At 41.4% G+C, this 26037-nt stretch overlaps 2 protein-coding genes across 3 annotated transcripts in view; one reads left to right on the forward strand and one right to left on the reverse strand.

The window, feature by feature from the left end:
* The first annotated feature begins 474 nt into the window (after positions 1–474).
* On the forward strand, positions 475–4807 carry thoc7 (THO complex 7). Its single transcript, XM_066672783.1, has 8 exons — positions 475–751; positions 1545–1665; positions 1785–1912; positions 2025–2111; positions 2488–2545; positions 4111–4177; positions 4261–4330; positions 4585–4807. Exons 1-8 carry the CDS (start codon positions 733–735, stop codon positions 4644–4646), a joined length of 612 nt encoding a protein of 203 aa, XP_066528880.1. The 5' UTR covers positions 475–732; the 3' UTR covers positions 4647–4807.
* A 5120-nt stretch (positions 4808–9927) lies between these two features.
* The window catches only part of synpra (synaptoporin a), a 29442-nt gene continuing 13332 nt past the window's right edge, over positions 9928–26037 (reverse strand). The window contains exons 1-5 of one of the 2 annotated variants that reach the window (XM_066671629.1): positions 22450–22558; positions 19450–19574; positions 15150–15348; positions 14046–14237; positions 9928–13296 (exon numbers count right to left, since the gene is read on the reverse strand). In XM_066671629.1, coding sequence (XP_066527726.1) covers positions 13036–13296; positions 14046–14237; positions 15150–15348; positions 19450–19574; positions 22450–22473 — 801 coding nt within the window. In that variant the 5' untranslated portion in view covers positions 22474–22558 and the 3' untranslated portion in view covers positions 9928–13035. Of the gene's footprint in view, positions 13297–14045; positions 14238–15149; positions 15349–19449; positions 19575–22449; positions 22559–26037 lie in introns of those variants that run through there. The other variant, XM_066671628.1, reaches the window with a different exon arrangement.

The following is a 26037-nucleotide window of genomic DNA, read 5'->3' on the forward strand; positions in this document are numbered from 1 at the left end:
TATTGTGGCATTCATGTGTAATTTCAATATTTAGAACATGCAAAAACAGTTATATGTATATAACAATACATCTTTTAAAATATTATATCAGTGTAGGGTGACCAGATCTGAGATGATGAAAATGAGGACACGTCTCCGGGAGGGGGGGGGGGGGGCGACTACTGACGTGCAGACTGACCAATTAAATGTACAGAGAAGGTTATCGACCAATAACGGTAGCTCTACAGTCAGGTCGTCCAGTCAGAAGATTTTAGGCTACTCCACCACGCCCCCTTCTCACTCAAGCGAACCAATCGGAGTAGGGGAGGGCGGGACTAGTTTGTGAACGAAACTTCTCGAAGTTCTATGTAAGCTCAAGAAAAACAAAATCCTGGACATTTTTTAAGTCTAAAAAAGAGGACATGTCCGGGTAAAACAGGACGTCTGGTCACCCTACATCAGTGGGAGACAATGGCATCCTAATTTTTGAAACGTAGCGATAAAGAAATGAGGTTTAACAACACCTGAAAATATATATATTGTGAAAATATATATGTTATAACTAGCATTTACATTAGGGTACACCAAAAAGACCCTTCACACAGTTTGAAGCTTGCTGTTTAGGAGCCATTACTTTGAGTCCTACCTAGTGCACTATGTAGGGGGTAGGCAGTGGAGTCGATTGAGAAAGGTACACAGCGTCGCTAAAGTTGTGTTGAAACGTCATTCACTGCTCAACCGGCTGTGGGAGAAATGGGTAGCATAACGGATGGTGAGACCGTGGTCTTTAAGCCTAATTGTAACATTTTAATTCACTGTTGTTTTCGGTGAACGCCTCTTATAATGCCCTTAGCTGTAAACACGAAGACCTGCATTTTTAGGAATTAGTTAAAAAAGCTCTAGAGCTTCAATAAATGCATACCATTAGCCGTTAGCTTCCTACAGACCAGCAGTTTATGTAGAGCAACGGTGTCTACTGTTCAGAGCTTGGTTTGGTTCTCGTAGCTGTATTTTTAGCGAGCGAAATGCAAGAAAGAAAAAATAAACTTGTACTTTTTACTAGACAATTTTAGGCTTTATTCCCAGCTAGATATAGGTAATGATATTTGATTACATTACGAACAAAGGCTAACATCAGATAGCTAACAAATACATAGCATATAAAAACTCTGAAATTAATGTTGCAGTCTTTTTTGAGACTTAGAGCGGCCTTAAGGTGGCTTGTTTCCAGTGATTAAAACCTTTCAAATGTAATAAACGCTGTATAGGAGAAGTGACTAACGTCCAAAGATTTGAGTTTGTGAGTGTGTGAATGCTCAAGCCTTGATGGCCCCTTCATTTTGTCCCATTTTTCTGACTGAAAGGCTTAAAAGAGAATGTCTTTACAATGTTGTTAGATGATCAAAGAGATGTAAGAGCCAGACTAAAGTTGCCTTTGTTTAGAGAAGCTGATTAAACAGTGCTGGGTCAGAAATAATAGATGGCTGACACTGGATTATCAGTGTTTGTTTAGTGAGAATAATAGGGATTAATTTATATAACCTACCGTGGATGTCTCTCCACAGATGAGGTCATTCGTAAGCGTCTCCTTATTGATGGAGATGGAGCTGGAGATGACCGGCGCATTAATTTGCTTCTGAAAAGCTTCATCAAATGGTGCCATTCCAACGTGACTCCAGAAGAAGGGTAATCTCAGCTGTAATTTAACTTTAGTTCAAACTGGAAAATGCAGTGGGATGTTTTTACTGACCTTCAGTGTTCTGTGGATATATTTTAGTCATATTTTGCTCATCTCGGTTCTACAGGTTTACTCAATACCAGAGGATGTTTGGAACTCTGGCCCAGTGCGAGTTCTCCATGGGGAAGACGCTGCTGGTGTATGATATGAACCTGAAAGAAATGGAGAACTATGAAAAAATTTACACAGACATTGGTGAGATTTTAAAAGTCAGTGGATTTGTGGTTTTGTGTGTGTGTGTGTGCGTGTGTGTGTACACGTTCATATTGTTGAACCTGACCAAGGAACATCTCTTTTCAAAACACAGAGCACAGTATATCATCAGCTCATGAGAAAATAGCAGAATGCAAAAAAGAAATCCTGAGGGCAAAGAGGATACGAAAAAACCGTCAAGGTAAGATTAGCCAAAACGACCACATTCTTATACTAATGCTTATAGTATGAAACAGAGCTTGAAAAAACACACTTTTTATATATATTTCTCGATCCAGATATAATTTTACCTGTATATGTTTTGTACATTCACATATTTTATTAAAGTATTTTTGTTTAGTACTGTAGTGAGTTTACAAGTCTGTATGCAGAGGCCCTTATCGGGCATTTTGCAAAATAAACTGTAATTTACATGATTATAAATACAATTGATAGAGACAATCCATCCCAAGGTACCAGGGTTTATTAATGGCCACTTACTTACAATGCAAAAAATGCAAAGAGATAAACTTTGACTGTTTTGGTTTTTATTTTTATTATTATTATTTTCCTTTTAGAGTATGATGCATTGGCAAAGGTCATCCAGCAACATCCAGACAGACATGAAACCATGAAGTAAGTATAAGTTTTATTCTCTAGACTTCTGAAAAATAAACTATGTCCTTAAAGGCTAAGCACCACTTAATGGACCTCCATGAATATTTCACATTATTGTAGTTACTGACATATATAAGTATGAATTAAAATGAAAATAGCAGCTTAATTTGCTTTAAACCTGACAATTTTATTAAATTGACGGAAAAACCCGAGCTCGCTACGGAAATTCTTGAACGCAAAGGTGACGTCACTGGTGGACAACAGCTGAACAACGCCGTGGTAAAACCCCGTTATGACTGACTGTTATGACAGTATCTAGCTAGCTAAATAACCAACATTATTCATGACAATAGCCTAGCAATAAGCTAAACTCAAATTTAGAGGTACCGTTATTCTTGTAAATGTGATCAAAGTCAAACTCGAATTCATCCGACACTATAAACCTCCGTAATGCAGCTACATAGCCGAGTATAATCTGAGCCACCGAGTTTAGCAAGTCAAGCTAACGTTAACTAACACCAACTAAAACAGGCGAAGTAAGTGTCCTTACCCTGTTTACCTCCATGTTACAGAGGCTCTTGAACACCTTTCGTTGGTGTCCTTACATGCCCATATTGTTGGAAAAGCGCCAGTGAAATGAGCTACAGATAACGGAGTGAGCGGATGGTCCTTTCCAAAGTGCCCGTTTAAAGTTGACAAATTTCGTCCATTTTCTGGATATTTTGGGATCTTTGGGCCATTTGTGCACAGATGTTCCACTGTACATTGAATGATTGCAGCCAAAAACAACACACCTTTTCGTCATTTAGCATTAAATTAAGTGCAGCTTCTAGTGTTGTTGTCCACCATCTACGTCACAGGCAAGACGCCTATTAGAGTTCCAAACAACATTGGGGGGGGGGGCAATGGTCTTTTAAACCTTATTCCTTGAATTAGTAAGAAATAACATATTTTCTGACTATCAATAAACACAAGTTAGGAACTCAAATTCCACTGTATTTATTTGTTTGACACTTTCATATCGCTGCTGCTTAGCCTTTAAAGAATCATATTCTACATTGAAGCTAAAACTGCGTTGAAACTGACATTTCATGAAAGTCTACTACTGTCTAATAACACATTCATTACAAAGCCAAATAACAGATTCTGGACTACTACTACTACCAGAACTGCATTTTAAGAAAGCTTGTTAGTTAGTGTGTGGTGTATTGGTGAGGTTGCCCATCTCGCAGTGTCAGTTATTGGCCTACAAGCATTAACTTACTTGTAGCTGTGTTTTTGATAAACTTTTTTACGTGCAACCTCATAATTCATAGGAAAAATTTACACAGTGTAAAACATATCCATGTGTGTTTTACATGGTTGTGCAGCCGACTACAAAATGAGAACTCTGCTTCAGAGGTTTATAGAGCTTGTAAACAAAGAGCTATAACAGTGAAACTATTTCTCACAGGACTGTTTTAAACAGGGCAGATTACTGTGCTATCTGTTTGTGTAACTCCTGAAATTATCCGTATGAAAATGTCGGGCACTGTATTTATCTTGTTCGTAATTTACATAATTGTATATCCTTATCCTCATAGGCAGCTTGATGCACTGGACAAAGAACTTCAACAGCTTTCCCACATTAAAGAGAACGTGGAAGACAAGGTAAGTCCTGTTGTTTGTTGTTGGAGATTGTGTTGTATCTCATACATAAATACTCACTTATTTTTAATCTCCCTTTTTCTTAGCTGGAGCTCCGTAAGAAACAGTTTCATGTGCTGCTCAGCACAATTCAGGAGCTTCAACAAACACTGGAGAGTGAGTCAGGCCTTCATTACCTTTATGGCATTTGGCAGATGCTCTTTTGAGTGGCTTATGGTTTTGGGCTTTGGTTTGTTGGCGAATGTAGTGCTAGGAATCAGAGTAAAATGCTGTAGTGTTAGAGGTTCTCTGGGGGGGAAAAGTGTGAAACTAAAATCTACCTGTGATTAAGTATTTATTTCTGATTAATTAACATGTGTATATTAAGTTTAATTATATATTTTGTGTGTGTGATGTTTCCTTTTGGGCAGATGATGAAAAGATGGAAAGTGATGAAGCGAGTCAAGAGAGCCCTGTGGAAAATGGAGACTAGTTTTCCACTACATGTTGTTATTTTTTATGTCTTCATGAGCCTAATCTAATCTGCCATTTTGTCTTTGAATACAGTTGGATACATGTGTTGGAATAAAAGCGATGTTTTTAAAATAATCATTTCTTTGTTGTGTCGATATAGGGTTCACTTTAATTTAAAAGGAACTCCGCTTGAGACTTGCACTACAGCTCAACACCAGCAGGTGGCTTCATTGTTTCGCAGTACATTTCATTCACTGGGAGGTAGACTGAGTGGTTTCTCAACATTCATCCTTGTGTTCTTATGTTCTCGTGTTTTTGTTGGAGACAATCTTCCAGTGCCCAAGTACACTTCAGAGGTCCTAGGAGGCTGTTCTTGCTTCTCAGCCAGTGAGAACGACCTGGAAGTCCCATCTTTAACTGTGGCGTCATGAATTCACCCCAGCAAGACCTTTCTTCTGCAGAACACAGACCCATTCTTCATGTTATTGCTACTGAGAAACAGTGAGTGTTACACCTGTAGGAAATAAAGCAGTGAAGTCCAGAAGTAGTTGAGCATATTTAATGGGAGAAATTATTGGGATTGTGATAAGAATATGTAGATTATCTCATGAATAATAACACATCGATTGGATTAGGGCATACATGTTTAACTCTATTCTAAAAGACCTAGTGTAATGAAATTAAATATAAACCATGAGAACCATTTAGCAATGACTTCAGGAGCTTATGGGCCCACAACTGCTAAAGTCTCTGGGTCATACGTGAAGATTAGCTTACTACGGTACAAAATGATAAGAATGAGGCTGATGTTTGGAGACGTGACGGCAGGGGACTCTGTGGAGACAAGGCTGTTATTGGAGGAGCTGCTCTTTGCGGTTCTGACAGCTGATCAGGAGTGACAGACAGGCATATGGACATAAAGGAAGTCTCCCAAGTGGCGCCCTGCTGCAGTTATTTGCCCATCCAGATCTGTCACCATGTCCTCTGGTTTCTAATATTTCGCAAAGCAGGAGCAAACTATAGTAAATCTAAGAAGCATAACAGCCACAGAAAGCCACAGTCTTCCAATCAAGACTCAACTGGAGTTGCAGGTTTGTTTGTCCACTTAGTCCAATCAGTCAGCTAGCAGCGAAACAGCAAAGACCTTCCTGACTGGGGGACTCTGAGGAGACAGCCTTCTAGGGTTGAATTAAATGGCAAGGTAATGTCCATCTGGAATGGCCTGCTTAGTAGAGATGGTTGTTGTGGAAAGAAGACCTTTATAAGTACAGCTAGGGCTGGACAACAATTCAATATCAATATATATTGCAATATAAAATGTTTCAATAACAATGATATTCATTCATTCATTATCTGTAAGCACTTATTCAGTTCAGGGTCGCGGTGGGTCCTGGAATCATTGGGCGCAAGGCAGGAATACACCCTGGAGGGGGCGCCAGTCCTTCACAGGGCAACACAGACACACACACACATTCACTCACACACTTTTGAGTCATCAATCCACCTACCAACGTGTGTTTTTGGAGTGTGGGAGGAAACCGGAGAAACCCACGCAGACACAGGGAGAACACACCACACTCCTCACAGACAGTCACCCGGAGCAGGAATCGAACCCACAAGCTCCAGGTCCCTGGAGCTGTGTGACTGCGACACTACCTGCTGTGCCACCGTGCCGTCAAGTCATTGTCAACATTTCTTTAAAAGATACACAGTGCCACAGATGGGACACATCACTCTAAAGAAGCACAGCATCCTGCGTGTTAATGAGCAGTTGTTCAGTTCCTATTTTCCAAAGTGTGTCCTTCTGAATTGGTAAGTTTCTTTGGAACAGAGCACTGCAGTGAATGAATGGACAAATTAATACTGTGCAATGGCAATAAGGTTATCTGCTCTTCAATAACGCCTGTATTTAAAGGAACACTAGGTAAGATTTGGGTTAGGAAAACTACACTTTTAATTGGGTAACCTAGGAACACTAAGTATGATTTGCTCCTGGGGCTCCCCCTAGTGTAACTAAGTTTCACAGCACTGTTCCTGAAATCAATGAGGTGGGAGGGAAATGAGTGTGGTTACCTACCCTCCTTCAAAAGATACATAGTGCAGTTTCTGCAGTGCTAAGCTCAGAGTAGAAATGACAGAGGCTCTATTCTCCCTACTACAGCCCAGTGAACATTACAATGATTTTGAAGGTGTAATTTTAAGGTACAAATATTACATAGTGTTCTTTAAGTGTGTACTTGGGCACTGATCCACCACAACCTAGCATTAGCATCACTAGAAGCTTATTACAGCAGAAATATCCGCATCCCGAATGCAGTGAGACATTAGGGCTCACAACGGCGTAGTCACAACTCTGCCACATCCATGAATAATCAGATGCGGTCCCAGCAGTCAGTCTGCTGTTTCTAATTAGCTTTCTGTTTTAAAGTGGCAGATAAATTCTTCCAATTCCAGCAGGAGACAGAGCTCCGTTCTCAGCGTTGTGCAGAGAGAGAGAGAGAGAGACGCTGCTGCCTGGTGAGTCAGACCCAGACTGAACGAACACACACTGAGAACTTTGTCTTCCATAATCGAACACCAAACTTCCCCGTTCTCCTGGATGGTTTTGTCGGTGTAATGCCGAAGACAGTTGTCAGGATCTCCAGCAATAATGGGCCAAACAGACTGAGAATGTCACAAGATGGGGAAACCCATTAGACTGATTTCCACTGTTATATTGTCTTGCTCCACAGCCAATGGAGATCATTATTTTCTCTCGATGAATGCCCATTTGCTGCTCCACTGCCACAGGCAAAGCTGTATACAACAACAGCACTGGTGTTCCTGAAAAGCACTGATGGTTCTAAATCTACTGGGCGCAGAAGGAGGGACAGAGTGAGGAGAGTTCATCACACTTGGTAATGAGGTAAACTTATCTAGCCAATAAGATTACAGGACTGAATTACAGTTGCCCAAAAGCAGGACACATCACTGGACTAGATGGTTTCCTACGTAGTGTTCTCCCTGAGTCTGCTTGGGTTTCCTTCCACAGCCCAAATGCACACTGGGAGGTGGACTGGCTGTCTGACATAGTCTATAGGCATGAGTGTTTGAGTGACTGGGTGAATGCATAACATTTTCCACATTTATGAGTATTATGAGGGACTGAATAAACGTGTGAAATCGTCCACAGGTGGGTGGGAATGACTGTGTGAGTGTGTGAATGACTGTGTGAGTGACTGGGTGAGTTTGTGAATGACTGGGTGAGTGTGTGAAATTGTCCACAGGTGTGTGTGTGAGACTAAGTGAGTGTCTGGGTGAGTGTGTGAAATTGTCCACAGGTTTGTGTGTGAGACTAAGTGAGTGTCTGGGTGAGTGTGTGAAATTGTCCACAGGTTTGTGTGTGAGACTAAGTGAGTGTCTGGGTGAGTGTGTGAGACTGGGTGAGTTTGTGAGTGACTGTGAGTGTGTGAAATTGTCCACAGGTGTGTGTGTGAGTGACTGGGTGAGTTTGTGAGTGACTGGGTGAGTGTGTGAGTGACTGAATGAATGTGTGAAATTGTCAACAGATGGGTGTGAATAATTGGGTGAGTGTGTGAAATTGTCCACAGGTGTGTGTGTGAGACTGAGTGAGTGTGTGAGTGACTGAATGAATGTGTGAAATTGTCAACAGATGGGTGTGAATAATTGGGTGAGTGTGTGAAATTGTCCACAGGTGTGTGTGTGAGACTGAGTGAGTGTGTGAGTGACTGAATGAATGTGTGAAATTGTCAACAGATGGGTGTGTGAGACTGAGTGAATGTGTGAGTGACTGTGTGAAATTGTCCACAGGTGTGTGTGTGAGACTGAGTGAGTGTGTGAGTGACTGGGTGAGTGTGTGAGACTGGGTGAGTTTGTGAGTGAGTGTGTGAGTGACTGAATGAATGTGTGAAATTGTCAACAGATGGGTGTGAATAATTGGGTGAGTGTGTGAAATTGTCCACAGGTGTGAGTGACACTGGGTGAGTGTGTGAGTGACTGTGTGAAATTGTCCACAGGTGTGTGTGAGACTGAGTGAGTTTGTGAGTGACTAGGTGAATGTGTGAGTGACTGGGTGAGCGTGTGAAATTGTCCACTTATATGAGGATGAGTGACCACAGATGTGAGTGTATGTTGCCCAGTGAACGGGTTCCCTGTCTAGGATGTGTAGGTGCTTCCGTGTGCCCAATGATTGCTTGTAGGCTCTCGACACCACCATGACCCTGAATAAGGATAAAGCGTTTATAGAGGATGAATGAATGAATAAACGAATGAAGCGTGCAATCAAGAAAAACCTGGGTCCTTATATAAGAGACTCCTAAGTGCTTGAATGCGTTCCTGGAAGTTATGCCCACGAACCATGGCCAAACTTTACCAACGTCACTTCTATGAGGCAATATCCAGTGAGCTGGAGGGCCAGAAATGTAAAATGAGTCACAATAACAAGTCAGACTACATCAGTGAGGAGTTGACATGGGACTGTCTTACAGTAACAGCAGTTCACATGTCACCTAACTCTAACCCTAACCCTAGGCAAGAGTTTAGCTGCTCTGGTCTCATTCATGTAGTTTCCCATTAAGCTTTCCCTTAATGTCTCTCTACCTCCCTCTCTCCCTGTCTATCACCCTCCTGCTCTCACTTTGCTGTCCCCGTTCTTCTATTCCTAGACACAATGCAACAGCTCGGCTCCTCTCAATGCGGCTGTCTAAAAGCGACTGTTCCCCGAGAGAGAGAGAGAAGCTGGCAGCTCTCTGTGACATCCCACCCCACCCCCACACACACCCTCCCCCATCACTACAGTAACAGCACAGATATATGCTCCTAAATCAGCTGGGATGTTGTGCTGTCTTAGCGACATTAGCTCAAGCGACATCATCAGGCCCAGAGCATCTCCCAGTCATTCGCTCCTCCAATCCTAAAAACATCCCAGAATATTCCAGGAAGGTGTTTCTGGTCATGCTTCCACTGTGCAAACTCAAAACCATGGGTCTGAAAGGATGTAGAGATATCAAGAAGACTTTTTGGGTGAGAACTAGAGAAAACAACCAACTTCTAGGACTGAAATTTGGAGCAAATCTTCAGAGACTCACCAGGGCACACAGTCTTCCTGTCGAATGTTCTTCTGGTACTCATCCCAAATGCACTGGTTATTGCTCCATTGTGTTCCTTGTCAAATGAAAGAAGAGATTGGAATGTGGAAATGTATTCCGACATCCAGTACAGGGGAATTTATACGGACTCGAAAACAGAATACAAGAGAAAGTAATTGGACACAGGAAGGCACAATATTCAATAGCTGCCGTGGCCACTTTATTGATCCTTTTTTGTGGAGGTGGAATGTGTTTACAGTCTGGGGCTGGAGAGACTTCACCCAAAACAAGTTAACCAAACAAACAAGTTGATTTGAAAAAAGCGAAAGGAAGGACGGAGTCTGGAGCTCTGTACAGTCTTTATTGGCATTACCCAAAACGCAGGAGCATTTGATTTACATAGAAAAAAAGGGAAATTATTGATGAAAATCCTGTTGATGTCCTAACGTTACAGACAGTAGAGCAGGCAGCATACAACAGATGCAGGCTGAAATGTTTAGCATTGGTTTAGCTCACTTTTCAGGACTCGTGTTTTGAAAAGATCTCAGCAGGCTTGCGTTTTAAGTAAAAAATAAAAACACAGTGGAGTTCCTGTTTGTTTATTTGTTTTTTAAAACATTACCAACATTCACTTGAAACAGCAAAACTGCAGAAATGTGATGAAATGAGTGTATACTGAGGTCAAAATTTACAAGATGTTTCTGTAGCACGCTACACAGATAGTAGGGTGACCAGACATCCTCTTTTACCCGGACATGTCCTTTTTTTAAACTTAAAAAAATGTCCGGGCGGAATTTCACAAACGTCCGGGATTTTGTTTTTCTAGAGCTTACATAGAACTTCGAGAAGGTTCGTTCACAAACTAGTCCCGCCCTCCCCTACTCTGATTGGTTCGCTTGAGTGAGAAGGGGGCGTGTTGAAGTAGCCTAAAATCTTCTAATTGGACGGTCTGACTGTAGAGCTACCGTTATTGGTCGATAACCTTCTCTGTAAACAAGAGAGACGTGTCCTCTTTTTCACCATCTCAGATCTGGTCACCCTAACAATTGGGGAATTACTCAGGCCCTGGTCTGGCCCGTATGCCACATATAATGATGGCATCTGAGTGGCCCACTCCCACATGCCACATGAGGACCACATATCTCCAGAAGTCATTGTTTGAACTCACATCCATAGCTTTGCCAGACGTGGGCCGGGTCTGTTTAGGGTCATGTGGGCCACTTCTGGTTCACATGCAGTTTGCCAGCACAGACAGCGGGGTCAGCAGTGCCGTATCTTTACCAGAGATGGCCCACATGCGCCTGCTATCTGGTTAGGGCCTGATCTCTGGTGGAAATGTGATGGAGGATAAAAATAGTTGGAATGCATGCAAGCCAGCTGTTAAATAGCTGTAAAAATAATGGTAAGCATAAACAATTCTAAGCACGATACAAGGGCATTTAGATTCATATAACAGCTACATAAACAAGTGCGGTTCATATTCAAAAGGGAATTCCACTGATTTGTCAAACTTTCTCTGTAATTACAAAGTGGTTTGAAGTAAAATGCTCTGTTCTAGAAAAATGTTCAGATGCCAAATTAGTTTCCAAGGTTGGTACCAGAGATCTGAAGAAAATTATAAACATTAGACAGTGATATTCAATTATGGTCCAATACATCTTTGGCCTAAAATATATAAATAATCACACATTATTAAACGCATGAAGTATGTAACATTTCTGTAAGGACTTGATGGTATTCAGCCATGAGAAGCCTGAGGTTACGTAGATTAGATGTGAGGCAATGTCATACTCACAGGTTTGGGATTTACCAATGTTTGATCTTTTACCAATATTAACATTACATTAAATAATAAAAATAAAAAAACTGTTATGCATAATCTTTCAAAGAATCAGTGGAATTTAGAGTCATCCTTTTTCAACATTATCTTCCACATCTGTTGGACTATAATTATGCATCATACAGAAACTCCATTGGCTGCTGTAATAATGAAACACTTTAAACGTATTACCATCATTGATTGACCACATGCTAAAAATGCTGGAGAGTTTAGGATAAAAGTGGTGGAGCACTGTTTTCAACAAAATACAAAATAAGAATAATAATAAATAAATAATGGAATGCTGTATATTTTTTCTCAGAACTGTATATACACAAATACTGAATGTACAGGTTAATACAACCTTTGAGTTCTATTATATATATTATATAACATCTTCTTAAACCTCAAGAGGATAAAACTTTTCCCCACTTTATGGAATTCAAACAACGTTGCACAAACAGGCACAGTAACTCTGACGGCACAACGTCATGCACCTAGTCAACACCACATACAAAACCTAAGGGTTACAGCATAGAAACGTGGATCACAGGTCTGTTTTGCTTCATACACCACAGTGCAAAACCGTTTGGGGGAAAAATACTGACTGTTAGGAAGAATGGAGCACCCATCACAAAAACCAGACACGGGCACCACGTCAGTCGGGTTGTTGAAAATCCAAGGTAACAGACACACGGTTAACAATCATACAAAGAGATCAAAGCAAAACTTTATTTAAATCTATGTTCTTAAAGTTGATATTCTTCTGAATATGTATTTGTTATTCTTTAAACGTTCCCAGAAACTAGATCAACACTTGTGTCTTCGATGCATTACAAAACGGAAGAGAAATCACAATATTGACACCGAATGCATGAAAACAACAAAAGATTAAACATATGTATGTGTAAGTGTTTTATCCCTGCAGTAACTTAATAGCAAACATGTTTCTGTACCCATTTACTGTCTCATAATGTTAGAAATACAAATAAAAGCATTTTTAATTGCAATGTTAAATCAGTTAATAACAAGCTTCCTGTGACTTAATGATGTTTGCCCTTAGGATTCGTGTAAAGTACACTCTTAAAAACAAAAGTTCCAAAATGGTCATGGGATTTTTATTTTATTTATATATTAATTATTTTTTTTGGTACAGAACCATCACATTACATCATTGCCAATGGAACAAAACATTGTATCTCCATTTGTATTAGTTTTGATATATTATGAAAATGCTTATCTTCCATAGAAACGCTCTAAAATGAATTGGAAAACATCCAACTCTATTGACTCCCATTCACTTTTCTTTCTCATGTAAAGTTAGTTTCTTGGAGATCATATGGAGGTTTGAAGACTTTCTTATTTACATTAAAACTTCCACTGAAAGATTGTTCAAAGGACCAAATGTTAATTCTATGGCATTTCTCCATAGACCATATTTTGGGATTTTTTTTTGTGAAGAGTGTAGGTCACAGGAGATTGGAAGACAAAGTCGAGGGTGGTCAGTAGGAGGTGGGTCCAGATGAGGTGTAAGTGCCCACCTGACTGTACTCTGATTGGCCAAAGTCTCCCGTTGCGCTGAAGCCTCCTCCTGATTGGTCGAAAGTGCCCTGGCTGTAGGATTGCTGCTGGTTGAAGGCAGTGGCTTGTTTTTCTGGAGCTGATGAGGGGTAGTGGGCAGCTCCGCCCTTGTGCCAGCCAGTCTCTTTAAACACAAACCAGATGTTTCCCGCCCACAGAACAAAGTTCAAGTAACCGAACACCTGGAATTACAATGAAAATTTTACATTAATAAAGATACATAATTCACCAAATCTCAATTTCCCCTTTTGCCCTGAATGTAATCAATCGTCTAAGGGTTGTTCGGTGACTGAAGCAAGCTCCTTTAATGTTGCACTGTAGCTACAATGCTAATGTAGTTAACAAGTAATAGAAATGGAATTCTGATCTTGTGCTGCTTCTGACATTAAGTGCAGGTATTTTAGAATAGCTCCGCCCCCTCATGTGGGTCTCTCCTATCACAGCTGTGGACCTGTGTTTATGTGAGAATGCAAATACAAGGTTAAATGCAGCAAAAACAGAGAAGAAACAAAAGAACCAAACAAAAACGACTAAAATCCAGAGCTTCAGCTCCTTGCTCCTCACCGCTGTGTACTCGGGTTGGAGTGAACAACGAGTGGCTCATTATCATTTAAAGGAACAGGCGCTGAAAATGGTCGTTCTGATCTGTGGGGTTTGATCTTTGTGGTGTTTTGACCAAAGCAGACAAATTGTTTAAGACTCAGAACTGTGTTCACTTGTGAAAAAAGGGTAGAATCATCTTTAACTTGCTTAAAACTCAGTAAACCTCTAAACTAATTTCAAACACTTGCTTATGTTGTTTCAGACAATAGCCTGTAGTCTGCTGTCTCTAGAAAAAGACAAAAGTAAACTGCATAAAAGCAAGCAACAGTAGAGGCAATGGGCAGCTGTTATAAAAGGTTTTAGACTGAATGAGTAAATGCTACAGTACCACAGAGGTATTGAGGCCTGACCAGATGGGTCCATACGCAGAGCTGCACTTGTTGGCCTGCACTTTACAGGCGGACATCAGCAGAATGACCTCGTCTGGATCTGTGGCCACTTTAACATCTGACAGACCCTTGGCCCAGGCTGAGGAACTGACCAGCCACATGAATGAGAAGACCACCGTCACTATGAAGTCCTGAAAGTGAACCAGTTTACAGTTTAATGCATTATGGTCCAAGTGAGTGACCACAGCAGCAATTGTTGTATTTTTATATACTATATAAGATTAAAATATTATTAAATAAACAAAGCTATTTCCTGTCTCTTAGTTATTCAAACCCCCATGATGCCACAGCCATCTGTGGCTCTGAGTCCAAATGAGGATAGTCTTTATCTCTCCCCATGACACGATTGGTAGTGTGACATCTGTTAACTGAACTGGTTTGTGTTCTCCTCCAAAAGTGTTGAACTCAAATGATGCGACACTAGTAGCAGTTTGAGTTGCTGTTGCAGTGCTTCGAATACATCCCATGCTAGCATTCAATCTCTTATATACAGGGGGTCCTCAACTTACGACATTGATCCGTTCCTACGTCTCATCGTAAACCGATTTTCGGTGTAAGTTGGAACATACGTACATACTGTACGTAAATAACATACTGTAAGCCCTTATCCTATCCTAACACCTATCCTCCTCAGTCCCGAGCCGCGTAACCGTGTATTCTTCCGCCGCGCCACACCACACACGAAGTTCACGTTACGACGTTTACGACGCAAAACCACTTAAGTCGAAACAAGGCTTTATACAGTCAATGGGAGATGTGTCGTAACCACGAAACATCGTAACTCGGGACTGACGTAACCCGAGCATCTCCGGCAGTTAGTTACGGAGTAACACTTTATTTCCTATCACTGATTAAAAGATGCACAAGGTTTTATTTATTGTTTGAAAGCAGCCCTGAGACATTAGATGATTAAAGGGCAAAAATAGTTACGTTTTAAAAGGTGAAGACACTGTTCTGTTTTATTTAGACCTTCTTGGCTACCTCACATATTTGACTGCTGCAAGTTAACCAGGGTAAAGGTATAAAGACTTTTAGATGCTTACTATGAAAGGTCCACGGTTGTTCTCACGATACTTGTTCTGGAAGAAGATGTAGATGACTGTGGCCAGCAGCGAGTAAAGGAAGGCAAAGACAGCGATGGTGACAAAGAACTCAGCAGAAGACGAGAAGTCTCCGACCAGGAAGAGACGCTCCTCACTTCTGCCTTCACATTTGGGCACGTCAAAGTAAATCTGGTTCAACCTGTAACAGAACAGAGCAGAGGTAGGAGATACAAGCTTACAGATTTGTTTATGCTTACAGTTCACAGTAAGTGATACTATGTCCTCCTAAATTTCTCTGCGCAAGTTTGAGTAACACTAATGGAGACCTTGAAGCAGTTTGAGAGTCTTCCGAGGGAGGTTGAGGGAGGTTTTGAAAGTATGTTTAAAGGGTGACCAAATGTCCTCTTTTACCTGGATATGTCCTCTTTTTGGGAATGGGAAAATGTGTGTCTGGACTGGATATTCATTGAATATATTCATTCATTGTCTGTAGTAGTCTGGAGCCTACTCGGAATCACTGGGCACAAGGCAGGAACACACCCTGGAGGGGGCGCCAGTCTCTCACAGGGCACCATACACTCACACCCTCACACCTACAGACACTTTCGAGTCGCCAACCCACCTAACAATGTGTGTTTTTTGGACCATGGGAGGAAAATGGAGCACCCGGAGGAAACCCACACTGGAGCTGTGTGACTGTGACACTACCTGCTGCACCACTGCTGGTCAAATGTCCAAGATTTCACACTGATTACACCTCAGGATTTTTTCAACACTCGATACAGAATACAGCTTTAAGGCCATCTGTTTAATTTCTGTTTTTTCACCGCAGTCACAACAGTCAATTTAATAATGCAGCCTACAAATGCTTAAACACAAAGATTACCTAACTTTTTTTTTATCAGTGTATTTTATAATTTTTCTTACGTTGTCATGAAAAAGTTATTACAGAAAAAATGTAATGTAATTTTTTTGTTTATGTCTTTATTTTACTTATTTTCTTAAAAAATCTCTCTCTCTCTCTCTCTCTCTCTCTCTCTCTCTCTCTCTCTCATACACACACCTTGCCACAGCCCTTTAACTTAGGTCTAATTGGAGCCCACTGGGCACAACATCCTTACCACAATGGGCACCCATGTGTCCTCAGTGTCCTCTGTTTAAAAAACAAAATACCTTCACCTTAATTTACAGAAACAAATTGGGTCACTATTGATTTCTAATGGTGTTCTCCCTGTGTCTGCATGGGTTTCCTCTGGGTGACTGTCTGTGAGGAGTGTGGTGTGTTCTCCCTGTTTCTGCGTGGGTTTCCTCTGGGTGACTGTCTGTGAGGAGTGCAGTGTGTTCTCCCTGTGTCTGCGTGGGTTTCCTCCGGGTGACTGTCTGTGAGGAGTTGGTGCGTTCTCCCTGTGTCTGCGTGGGTTTCCTCCAGGTGCTCCGGTGTCCTCCCATAGTCCAAAAACACACATTTGTAGGTGGATTGGCGACTCAAAAGTGTCCGTAGGTGTGAGTGTGTGAGTGAATGTGTGAGTGTGAGTGTGTGTTGCCCTGTGAAGGACTGGTGCCCCCTCCAGGGTGTATTCCCGCCTTGCGCCCAATGATTCCAGGTAGGCTCTGGACCCCCGTGACCCTGAACTGGATAAGGATTACAGATGAATGAATGAATGTATTAATGATTTATAATGATGAATGAATGATGAATAAGTGTAGATAGACACTTAGAGTAAGAGCAGAAAATGTTATTGTGAGATCCACAACACATCCACAAATGATCAGATGTTTTTTTTTTTTTGGCATGAAATGTTTACAGAGTGCTAAGGACAAACGATTTCAGTACTTGGTTGCACTTTATCAATTGGCCTGTCAAATATCCACCAGTCAACAAACAGCCTCCAGCCCATCTGGTGTATTCCTCCCTTGTAAAGTTCAGGTTCAATTCAATCAATAATCTTTCCAGCAAAGCAGAGATACAGTGCAATAAAGGAAACAAGACATAAGGGATGACTCTGGACATGGTTGGTACAAGCACAGAGCCAGTGCCTGAGGGGAAGTGGCAGGTGTGAGATGAGAGGAGACAGCCTCAACCAGCATCCAGCTCACCTGCCCTTTTACCACTCTGCCTCGCAGGGATACTACTCACTGGAGATGGAGTTTCACACTGATAATAATTTCCCTATCTCACGGTGCCATCGTTTTCCAGCTCATCTGCGTGTGATTTCCATGGAATGGGAGACTGACTCTTATAAAAGCAGGGATAGGGAGATCTGAGGGATGCTTCAAAGACTTTTTGACAGCCTCCACACACCATGTGAATGTGTGAGTGTGTAAGTGTTTGACTTCAGGGGCAGACCTATATTTAAAATTTTTTTTAAATATAGAACTACACCTGATTGTTTCTACACTTTTTGTCCATGTTATCAGCATCACTGGGTGCACTTTGAAGTTCTACAATTACAGATTGTGGTGTGTTAGCAGGTGTTGTGCTGGTACGAGTGGATCAGACACAGCAGTGCTGCTAGAGTTTTTGAACCCCTCAGTATCACTGCTGGGCACAACGTCCTGTGTCCACATATGAAGGACTAGAAGACGACTAACACAAACTTTGCAGCAACAAATAAACTACTGTCTCTGACTTCGCAGCTACAAGGTGGACCAATGAGGGGTAGGTGTGTCTAACAGACTCGGCAGTGAGTGGACACGCTGTTTGAAGAGAGAAGAAGAGGTGTGTAAGATTTTGGACCACATAGTGCCCGCTGCAGGTGTTCTGTTTGATTCTAAATACTAAAACCCGTGTATGTGGCCACTGAGCCTGTGATAGGGATAGGTCAGGCAGAGATTCGGACAATAAACTCTGGAATATTCTGTTATGTTTATTAATCTGCAGTAAATTTGAACAAATTAACATTCACGTTAGTCGTCAATGTTGCTGAGGTGGTTTTATTAACATATATTGAAAGCTACCTGTCCCATTTATTTACTTTGGACCTTTGATTTACCTCCAGAAATGCTCAAAATTAGAAACCAAATACACACACAATGAACAAATATCTGAATACCCAAATATTTGGGGCCAGTCTGATTGTTCAGAAAATCAGCTCTCAGCGCCTGCTGTAAAATTAAAACTGCACTTCGGCTCCCAGCATTGCTCCGTTCACTGAGTCGTTCGCTAAGTTGTGCGCTACACGGTGCCACTAAGAGCACAGAGTGTACACAAATAAACTAGACCGTCATGGAGGTGTTCTAATTTGAGGCATAAAGCTGACAAAATGAACTGTAGCTTTGCTATGCTTCATTGTAAGCAGGTTGCTGTTTTAGGCTTCGTTCAAGACTTTTATGTTGACAAGGCTGAATACATGTGGAGTGGAGGGTTGCCTTTATCGCCACATTTATCCAAAAAAACAAAGATCCGAATCTCAAAATTATAAACCGAATACCTACCCAATGAAAGAATATCTGAATGTTCGGGGCTAGCCCTACTTCATACCCCTCTGACCAACACTTGGCATTAGACATGAGGACCATAGGCTCATGTGGCCCTGCTCCAATGCTTCCAGTCTAGTGAACAGTGATTAAACAAACTGCAAATCACAAAGATATATCAAACTTCAGCCTTTCATTGTCAGTCTATTGTGGAATAGTAGCAGGTTTTTGTCTCTTGAGAATGATGTTACATGACTTTTTCCGACAGCAACAGGTGAGGACACTGACAGAGTGATTTATAGAAAGATCCATTACATTTTAGCACTTCTTTTCATCAGACTGTGATTTCAGCCAACACAAATACATCTGAAAAAACCAAGGCTGTTCATTCATCGTATCTGGGAACTGCCATATCTGTTTCACAAGTGTCCTGACACCTTCGTGGGAAGAGAAATGTTTAGAAAGTGTCATGTAGATCGTTTGAACGAGGGCTTTAAAAAAAAAAAAAATCACCTCAATCAACTCAGCTAACGAATGAGCTATTCATCACTTTAGCACATTCAGGACTAGGACCTCAGCTGGAGCACATGAATGACAGCATTTAGACACACTCAGAGAGAGAGAGAGAGAGAGAGAGAGAGAGAGAGAGAGAGAGAGAGAGAGAGAGGGGTGGGACTCAGGGTTTATGTGTCACATATGTGTCATTCTTCAACAATTATAAACTAAATCTAATTTACAAACTCTTTACTTTCACTAAAATTAAATGAAGTATAGAATTTCGGTAAAACTGACCCCACTAAGCTACATCACTGACTGTCAGTTCTGCTATATAAGCATGTTGTACATTACAATATAAAATTAGCAAGCTCTATATACAACTCACCTGAAAGGATAAGCGAAGTTGATGTTGATGCTGAGGTTGCTGTCCGTCTTGTTGACGCAGTCAACACTAACCCGCAGCTGACCAGAGTAGCCTCCACATGTCGCGAAAGCAAAGATGGCAAAGAGCTGTGGACACATCACAAAACGCCACAATTTCATGTTGCATCCTTATATGGTCATGGTATCTACTGAATGGTCATTTGATCTATACAAGCTCCACCCACAAAATGATCTTTCATTGGCAGGTTGGACAAGACTTTAAAAGTTTAACCCTTTACACCTATAGAGTTCAGGTTGGATACTGTTATCTTTATGTTGAACAGGGTTATTGTCAGCATCGTCCAATCATGCAACAGTATGTGTTTGTGGGTAGAGCTTAGAAAGGTCAATGAAGCCACTGGACTCCTGTGAAGCTCAGTGCCCCCGGAGCTGTTTGTCAATTGATTTGAGACAATGCTGATGTTTTACTTTGTGTCAATAACTAGGCTAACCCTACCTTCTCTCTCTCTCTCTCTCTCTCTCTCTCTCTCTCACTCTCTCTCTCTCTCTCTCTCTCTCTCATTTTCTCTTTTTTCTTTTATTCTATATTCTCTCTCCCCCCATTTTTTATTCTCTTTCCACCCTTATACACTCTGCTTCTTTTATTCAGGCCCCAGCACTGGCGGGAAGGCTAGCTTTAATAAGCATGGAAGACAAGCTCGCCCACAGCTAAAGTGACTGGTCTGAAACACATTATCTGAGCAATGTGCAGAGAATGGGCTCCCTCAGAGAGAGGTAATACTTTTCACTGCGCCCAGGTAGTGCTTGTATCGAGCCGGCAGATATGTAGTGAAAAATTGAAAAATCAGAGGTAAGTGCATATTGGCAAATATCTGGAGGTTCCTTTTCAAGTGTTTATTGTATATTTTGAATGAAAATTGCCCCCTCAGCTGAAGACCCAGCGATGTGGGAAAGGGATATCATGATGCAGGCGAAAATAAAATGAAAGAAAATGAAATGCAAGGCCCACTTTGATGGTTCTTTTACAAATCAAATGTGGCTGCTAAGATAAAAATCATCTGAAAGAATGAATGAATAAATGTTCTGGGGTGGGATATATCCTCTCTCACTTTCTCTCTCTCTGCATACATAAAACATACACTTGTTCTTGTGTAAAGGGCTGCTCTTTTTATTTTAAATATAATTGTGCTACAACAAAAACACACCCATGGGAAACAAAGGGGTACGTCATTTATTAAAGAAAAACTCTTGAATAAAATCTTGAATTTCACTTGTATTTTTGCCTCTGAATTATATTTAAGACTACACACCAGAGTAGATTAAAATCTACATTTTTAAAATTATAATCACGTATCACTGATTCCACCACTCCTGTAACGATGCAGCTGATTTGCCATCTTTACGGCAGTGTATTTTTATGCCACAAAACATTAGACAAGGAGCAAGTACCCCTGGACATCACTGGGAGTCTTATGCAGCATGGTCAGTTTAGCCACTGATGAGTCCAGCCCTCATGAGTTCAGCAGCCCCATCTGGATTCACTAATTCACTACTAATTTAACTGAAAATGACTGGAGCTAATCCAGATGGCAACGTTTGTCACACGCAAATGGAAAATGGCACTAAGAATCACCACATGTTTCTGAATTAGTCTAATTTGCAAAAAAAATGATGAGACAAATTCTTTCTGGATTCCGCAGCTGTGTTGCTATCTGTTTAGACAATGTAGCTGCCTGTTAACCAAAGCTAACGCTAACATTGTTAGCATCTTCCGTAAATGACCACATTCTTAAATGCGCATGCACATAAAGGTTTTGAGACGCTCTTTCAACAGTAATTTACACCTAGTGTTGACACAGTTTGGCTGGAGCCACTGAGCATGAACGGTTTGATGTGTTCTCCCTGTGTACGCGTGGGTTTTCTCCGGGTGCTCCGGTTTCCTCCAACACACGTTGGAGATGAATCAGCGAGTCAAAAGTGTCCACACGTGTAAATGTCTGAGTGAATGTGTGAGTGTGTGTCGCCCCCTCAAGGGTGTGTTCCTGCCTTGCGCCCAGTGATACCAGGTAGGCTCCGGACCCACAGTGACCCTGAACTGGATAAGCGTTTACAGACAATGAATGAATGAATCAACAGATATATACACATTGATAAACATATGTGCTCTTACATATCACAAACTGCAACAGAGATCGTCTGTCTGGGTCTAATCTTAAGACTGCTAATTGCACAGGAATCCCAGAAGTGCCCCCTTTGATGGACAGACGAGCTCTGGTGGATATCTGATCTCACTTTTGAAATATTTTGTGCCGTAGAACTGTAAAAGCATTGAATAATTAATGAAGAAAAAAGTCTGCTCCTGCTAATGTGGAACTAAGGAAGCTCTAACTGCTCTACAGAGACACAGCCATTTAAACCTGTTGATTATGAATTGAATATGATTTCAGGCCAGGTTTGTATCGAGGCAGGATTAGTCTTAATATAACTGGCAGCATTACTGTAGATCATAAACCACAGAATATTATATAAGCCTTTCATTACCATACTGAAAATGATAAAGCCTTAATACAACAAGTGCCTGTTGTTATAACTCTGTTGCACTGACGCTGACTAAAGCAGCTGTCAAAAGTCTATTAAAAGTGCGAGTGTTATCATATATTTCCAACTTAAACAACAGAAAAAGACAAAAATCCATGTTTCTATGGATACAAGACTCCAGATTCATGTCTCAGAAGTGGAATAAATCAACAACGTCCTAAAACATTTAAACAACATCCAAGATTAGTACTGGACCTCACTAATGATCCTGCAGTGGGATGCCATTAAATCCTCACGGAAGTGTGACAGTGTCTCCCGAGTAGGAAAAGTATATGACAAGTATTAAACACTTAAAAATGCAAAAATCATAAAGATTCTGCGGCTACACAAGGACCAACACTAATATCTAAAAGTCCTACAGCTTTAGACACAAGGGCAGAAAATTATTGACCCCGTCACTTACCGGAGCGAATATGACCATACACATTTAAACGCAAAGCAGAGATCCAGCTCCAGAGCTCCAGGAACTCTCACCACCCCAAATCATTTAGATACAAGAGGATCCTTCACACACACACAGCGAGAGAGAGAGAGAGAGAGAGAGAGAGAGAGAGAGAGAGAGAGAGAATTCTACTGTTCTACACCTCTCCTGCTCTCGAGGAGCATTTACAGACAGAAAGGGGGAGGGGGGGGGGACTCTTAGTGACTCTCAGGCTTTAACACTGTGGAGTGTCTCTCAAACACACACACACACACACATAAAGGAAGATAGGAAGCTCCTACAGGAGGGAATCACCCAGATATGCAAAATTATCAGAGTCATTATTCTCTTTCATTGTCTCACACACACACACACACACACACACACACATACAATTTTTAAAAATATGTACAATCATCTAAATTTTGATGAGCCTAAGCATTCTGTGTTCTGGAACATTCTGTGGGAAACTCTAGGCCTATTATATAATGTATATCATTATCTAAATGTCATAATTACATATTCCATATGTCAGGACTGACATGACTGTCTTTTATTTATCTCACTCTCTCTCTCTCTCTCTCTCAGTCTCTCACACTCTCTCTCTCTCTCTCTCCCACTCTCTCTCTCTCTCACACACTCTTTTATCTCCCTCTCTCTCTCACTCTCTCTCTCTCTCACTCTCTCTCTCCCACTCTCTCACTCTCTCTCTCACTCTCTCTCTCCCACTCTCTCTCTCTCTCTCTCTCTCTCTCTCTCTCTCTCAGTCTCTCACACTCTCTCTCTCTCTCTCTCCCACTCTCTCACTCTCTCTCTCTCTCACACACTCTTTTATCTCCCTCTCTCTCTCACTCTCTCTCTCTCTCACTCTCTCTCTCCCACTCTCTCACTCTCTCTCTCACTCTCTCTCTCCCACTCTCTCACTCTCTCTCTCTCTCACACACTCTTTTATCTCCCTCTCTCTCTCACTCTCTCTCTCTCACTCTCTCTCTCTCTCCCACTCTCTCTCACTCTCTCTCACTCTCTCTCTCACTCTCTCACTCTCTCTCTCACACTCTCTCTCACTCTCACTCTAACTTATTGAGGAGGCTGCAGGATTTAGCGTCTATTACACTGTTCAATGACCAGAGCAGAATACAGCCTCGCAGTCCATCATCCGTCTGCACCAGACTTTACAACCTGCACAGACTCATCAGTTACATTCGTGAGGTACAGTCCCTTGCCACTTTATTACAAACACAAACTGCAAACATCCACCCACAGGCCACTCTATTAGAAACACCTACTTTGTATTTCTCCTAAATTGCCACTTCATTAACAGCAGGTAAATGGCAGCTGGTATTTCAGAGAAGGGTAAAGAAAAACAAGGGAGATATAAGATTTTTCATCCTATAGTGACAGTGGTGTAATGGAAGTACTGGCTCCAAAACGTGTCTCTTGTTCTAAAATACACCCAACACCAGTCAGACAGGGTCCGAAACACACGGGTCACAATTACAACCTGCTCATTCCACTCTCATTCCACCATCCATCCATCCGCTGTGATCTCCGTCTCGTAGCCTCAATGTATAGAGCTTGTCTGGAATATTAACCAATCCCAGCTGGTTTTGCCACTCTCTGGCAATGACACGATGACACAATAGCAATGTAACTATGTGTTATTATACACAAAACCCATTGATAGGGAAAAATAGAATTGATAAAGTCTGAAATAAAAAGAAACACTCACCAAAGAAGTGTTGAAAACGATTTGGTAGATACTTTTATTTTAAATTTACAACCAGGAAACTGTGCTCTAAATCCCGGTTCTAAAAGTCAAACCATATTTTGATTCCACACGCCTCCTCTATTTTTTTAGGCCAGACAGTTCGAACTTTGATCCCTTGCAAGGTCGTACGTGGGACTTTGAAAAAACGCCGGAAGCTCTTATTAAAAACAGCGCTCATTCTGTCAAACTGGACCCGTGGGAGCCAGGACTGCCCACCAGCCGGCGGGGAAGACCGGCCGCGCTGATGCAATGCGGAGAAAGTGGGTCCGACAGCGGCACATGATTCTAAAGGACAAGTGTGTGTGTTTATAGATGTGTGTGAAGGCATTGCCTTTAATGTAGTCAGTGTCATTATTATTAATGACATTACTTCACTGTTAAAAAGTAATGTAACAGTCTTAACAGTCTCTAATAAAGGTGTTGTTACATTAATTACATGTTAATTACATTGTTATTATAATTTACTTGTATGAATACACAAGCTTTATGGTAAATGACCAAAACACTGTTGTGTTTACATTTAAAGCATAATGACATAGTTATTACAGACAAATAAAATGGGAAAAAATGTTTAAGAATTAATTAAATAATACCAAAAAACAGATGAATACATTAATGATATTATATTAATATTATTATAAAATAATATTCTTAAAGAACTGGTGTTGTGAGTGAATGAGGGTGAACAGCGGAAGCTTTGTGGATAACAGGTGTGTGTGTGTGTGGGAGGATTCTGTCACAGCTGTGTGTGTGTGTGTGTGTGTGTGTGTGTGTGTGTGTGTGTCACCTGCTGGCTGGATAATAAGGAGTGCTTATCCTGTCCTATCTGTCCATCTTCTGTATTCTTCAGTCTTTTCTGGGCTAAAGTCACTGAAGGAACCCACTGAGTCTAAAAGCTTTGAGCCATCGTCTGGGCTTCAGCACCCAGGCAAGGTGTACGTTAGACACTCGCAATGAGCCCACAGTTCCCCAACAGTAGGTTCAGATATGTTTAAAGAGCAAGGATTAGGATTAAAGTGGCATTGATGTATAGTGGTCATCCTTTGGTATAGCGATGATCTTCATTCGTTGGCTACCCTTGATTTGTCCCTACTTGGGTAAACACAAGATCCTACCTCACCCAAGGTGCCAATGCATTGCAGGGCATCACTCACACACACACACACACACACACACACACCGTCCTGCACATACTCAGCACAGTGCTGATTATAATGGGTAACTGTGCTGTGTGCTTGGGTGCCATGATGCCCCCAAACCCATTCCCTGCAATTCCCCCATACAAGGTTGCCATGGCAACACAAGTCTAGCAAAGGCAGATGAATTGCCATCCCTTCACCAAACCAATAAAACTTCCCCTCCACAGTACAGAGCTTATAAGGGCCGAAACGCTACGTTTTATATGTTAATGAGCTTGCTTCTGATTGGCTGAATGCACTGTGCATAATTTAAAACACACTGCAGGCCATCACTGATTTTGAACGTCTTGAAATCCTCAAGGGCGTCTGCAGTGTATTACCATGAACAGACAGACGAAACCAGCTTATGGTTGTGACATCACAACCACGGCAAAGTCCAAAACGTTATCTATGCCGAGGTTTGATTCAGCAGTTTTTCTGTGGGACTGGGCCAGATGAGCTGGGGCCTGTAGCAGGTTCCCCAGATGTTCTTCCTCTGACCACTAGCAGACCCGCTGTTGTAGAGCTGCTCTGACCAAAACATTAGGACCAACATAACCTGACCCTTAATAAATCTCATCTCAAGACATGTGCATCCACTTGGTTTTAATCTTGTGGCTGATC

The sequence above is a fragment of the Hoplias malabaricus genome, chromosome 5 (genome assembly GCF_029633855.1).
Source record: "Hoplias malabaricus isolate fHopMal1 chromosome 5, fHopMal1.hap1, whole genome shotgun sequence".
NCBI lineage: Eukaryota > Metazoa > Chordata > Actinopteri > Characiformes > Erythrinidae > Hoplias > Hoplias malabaricus.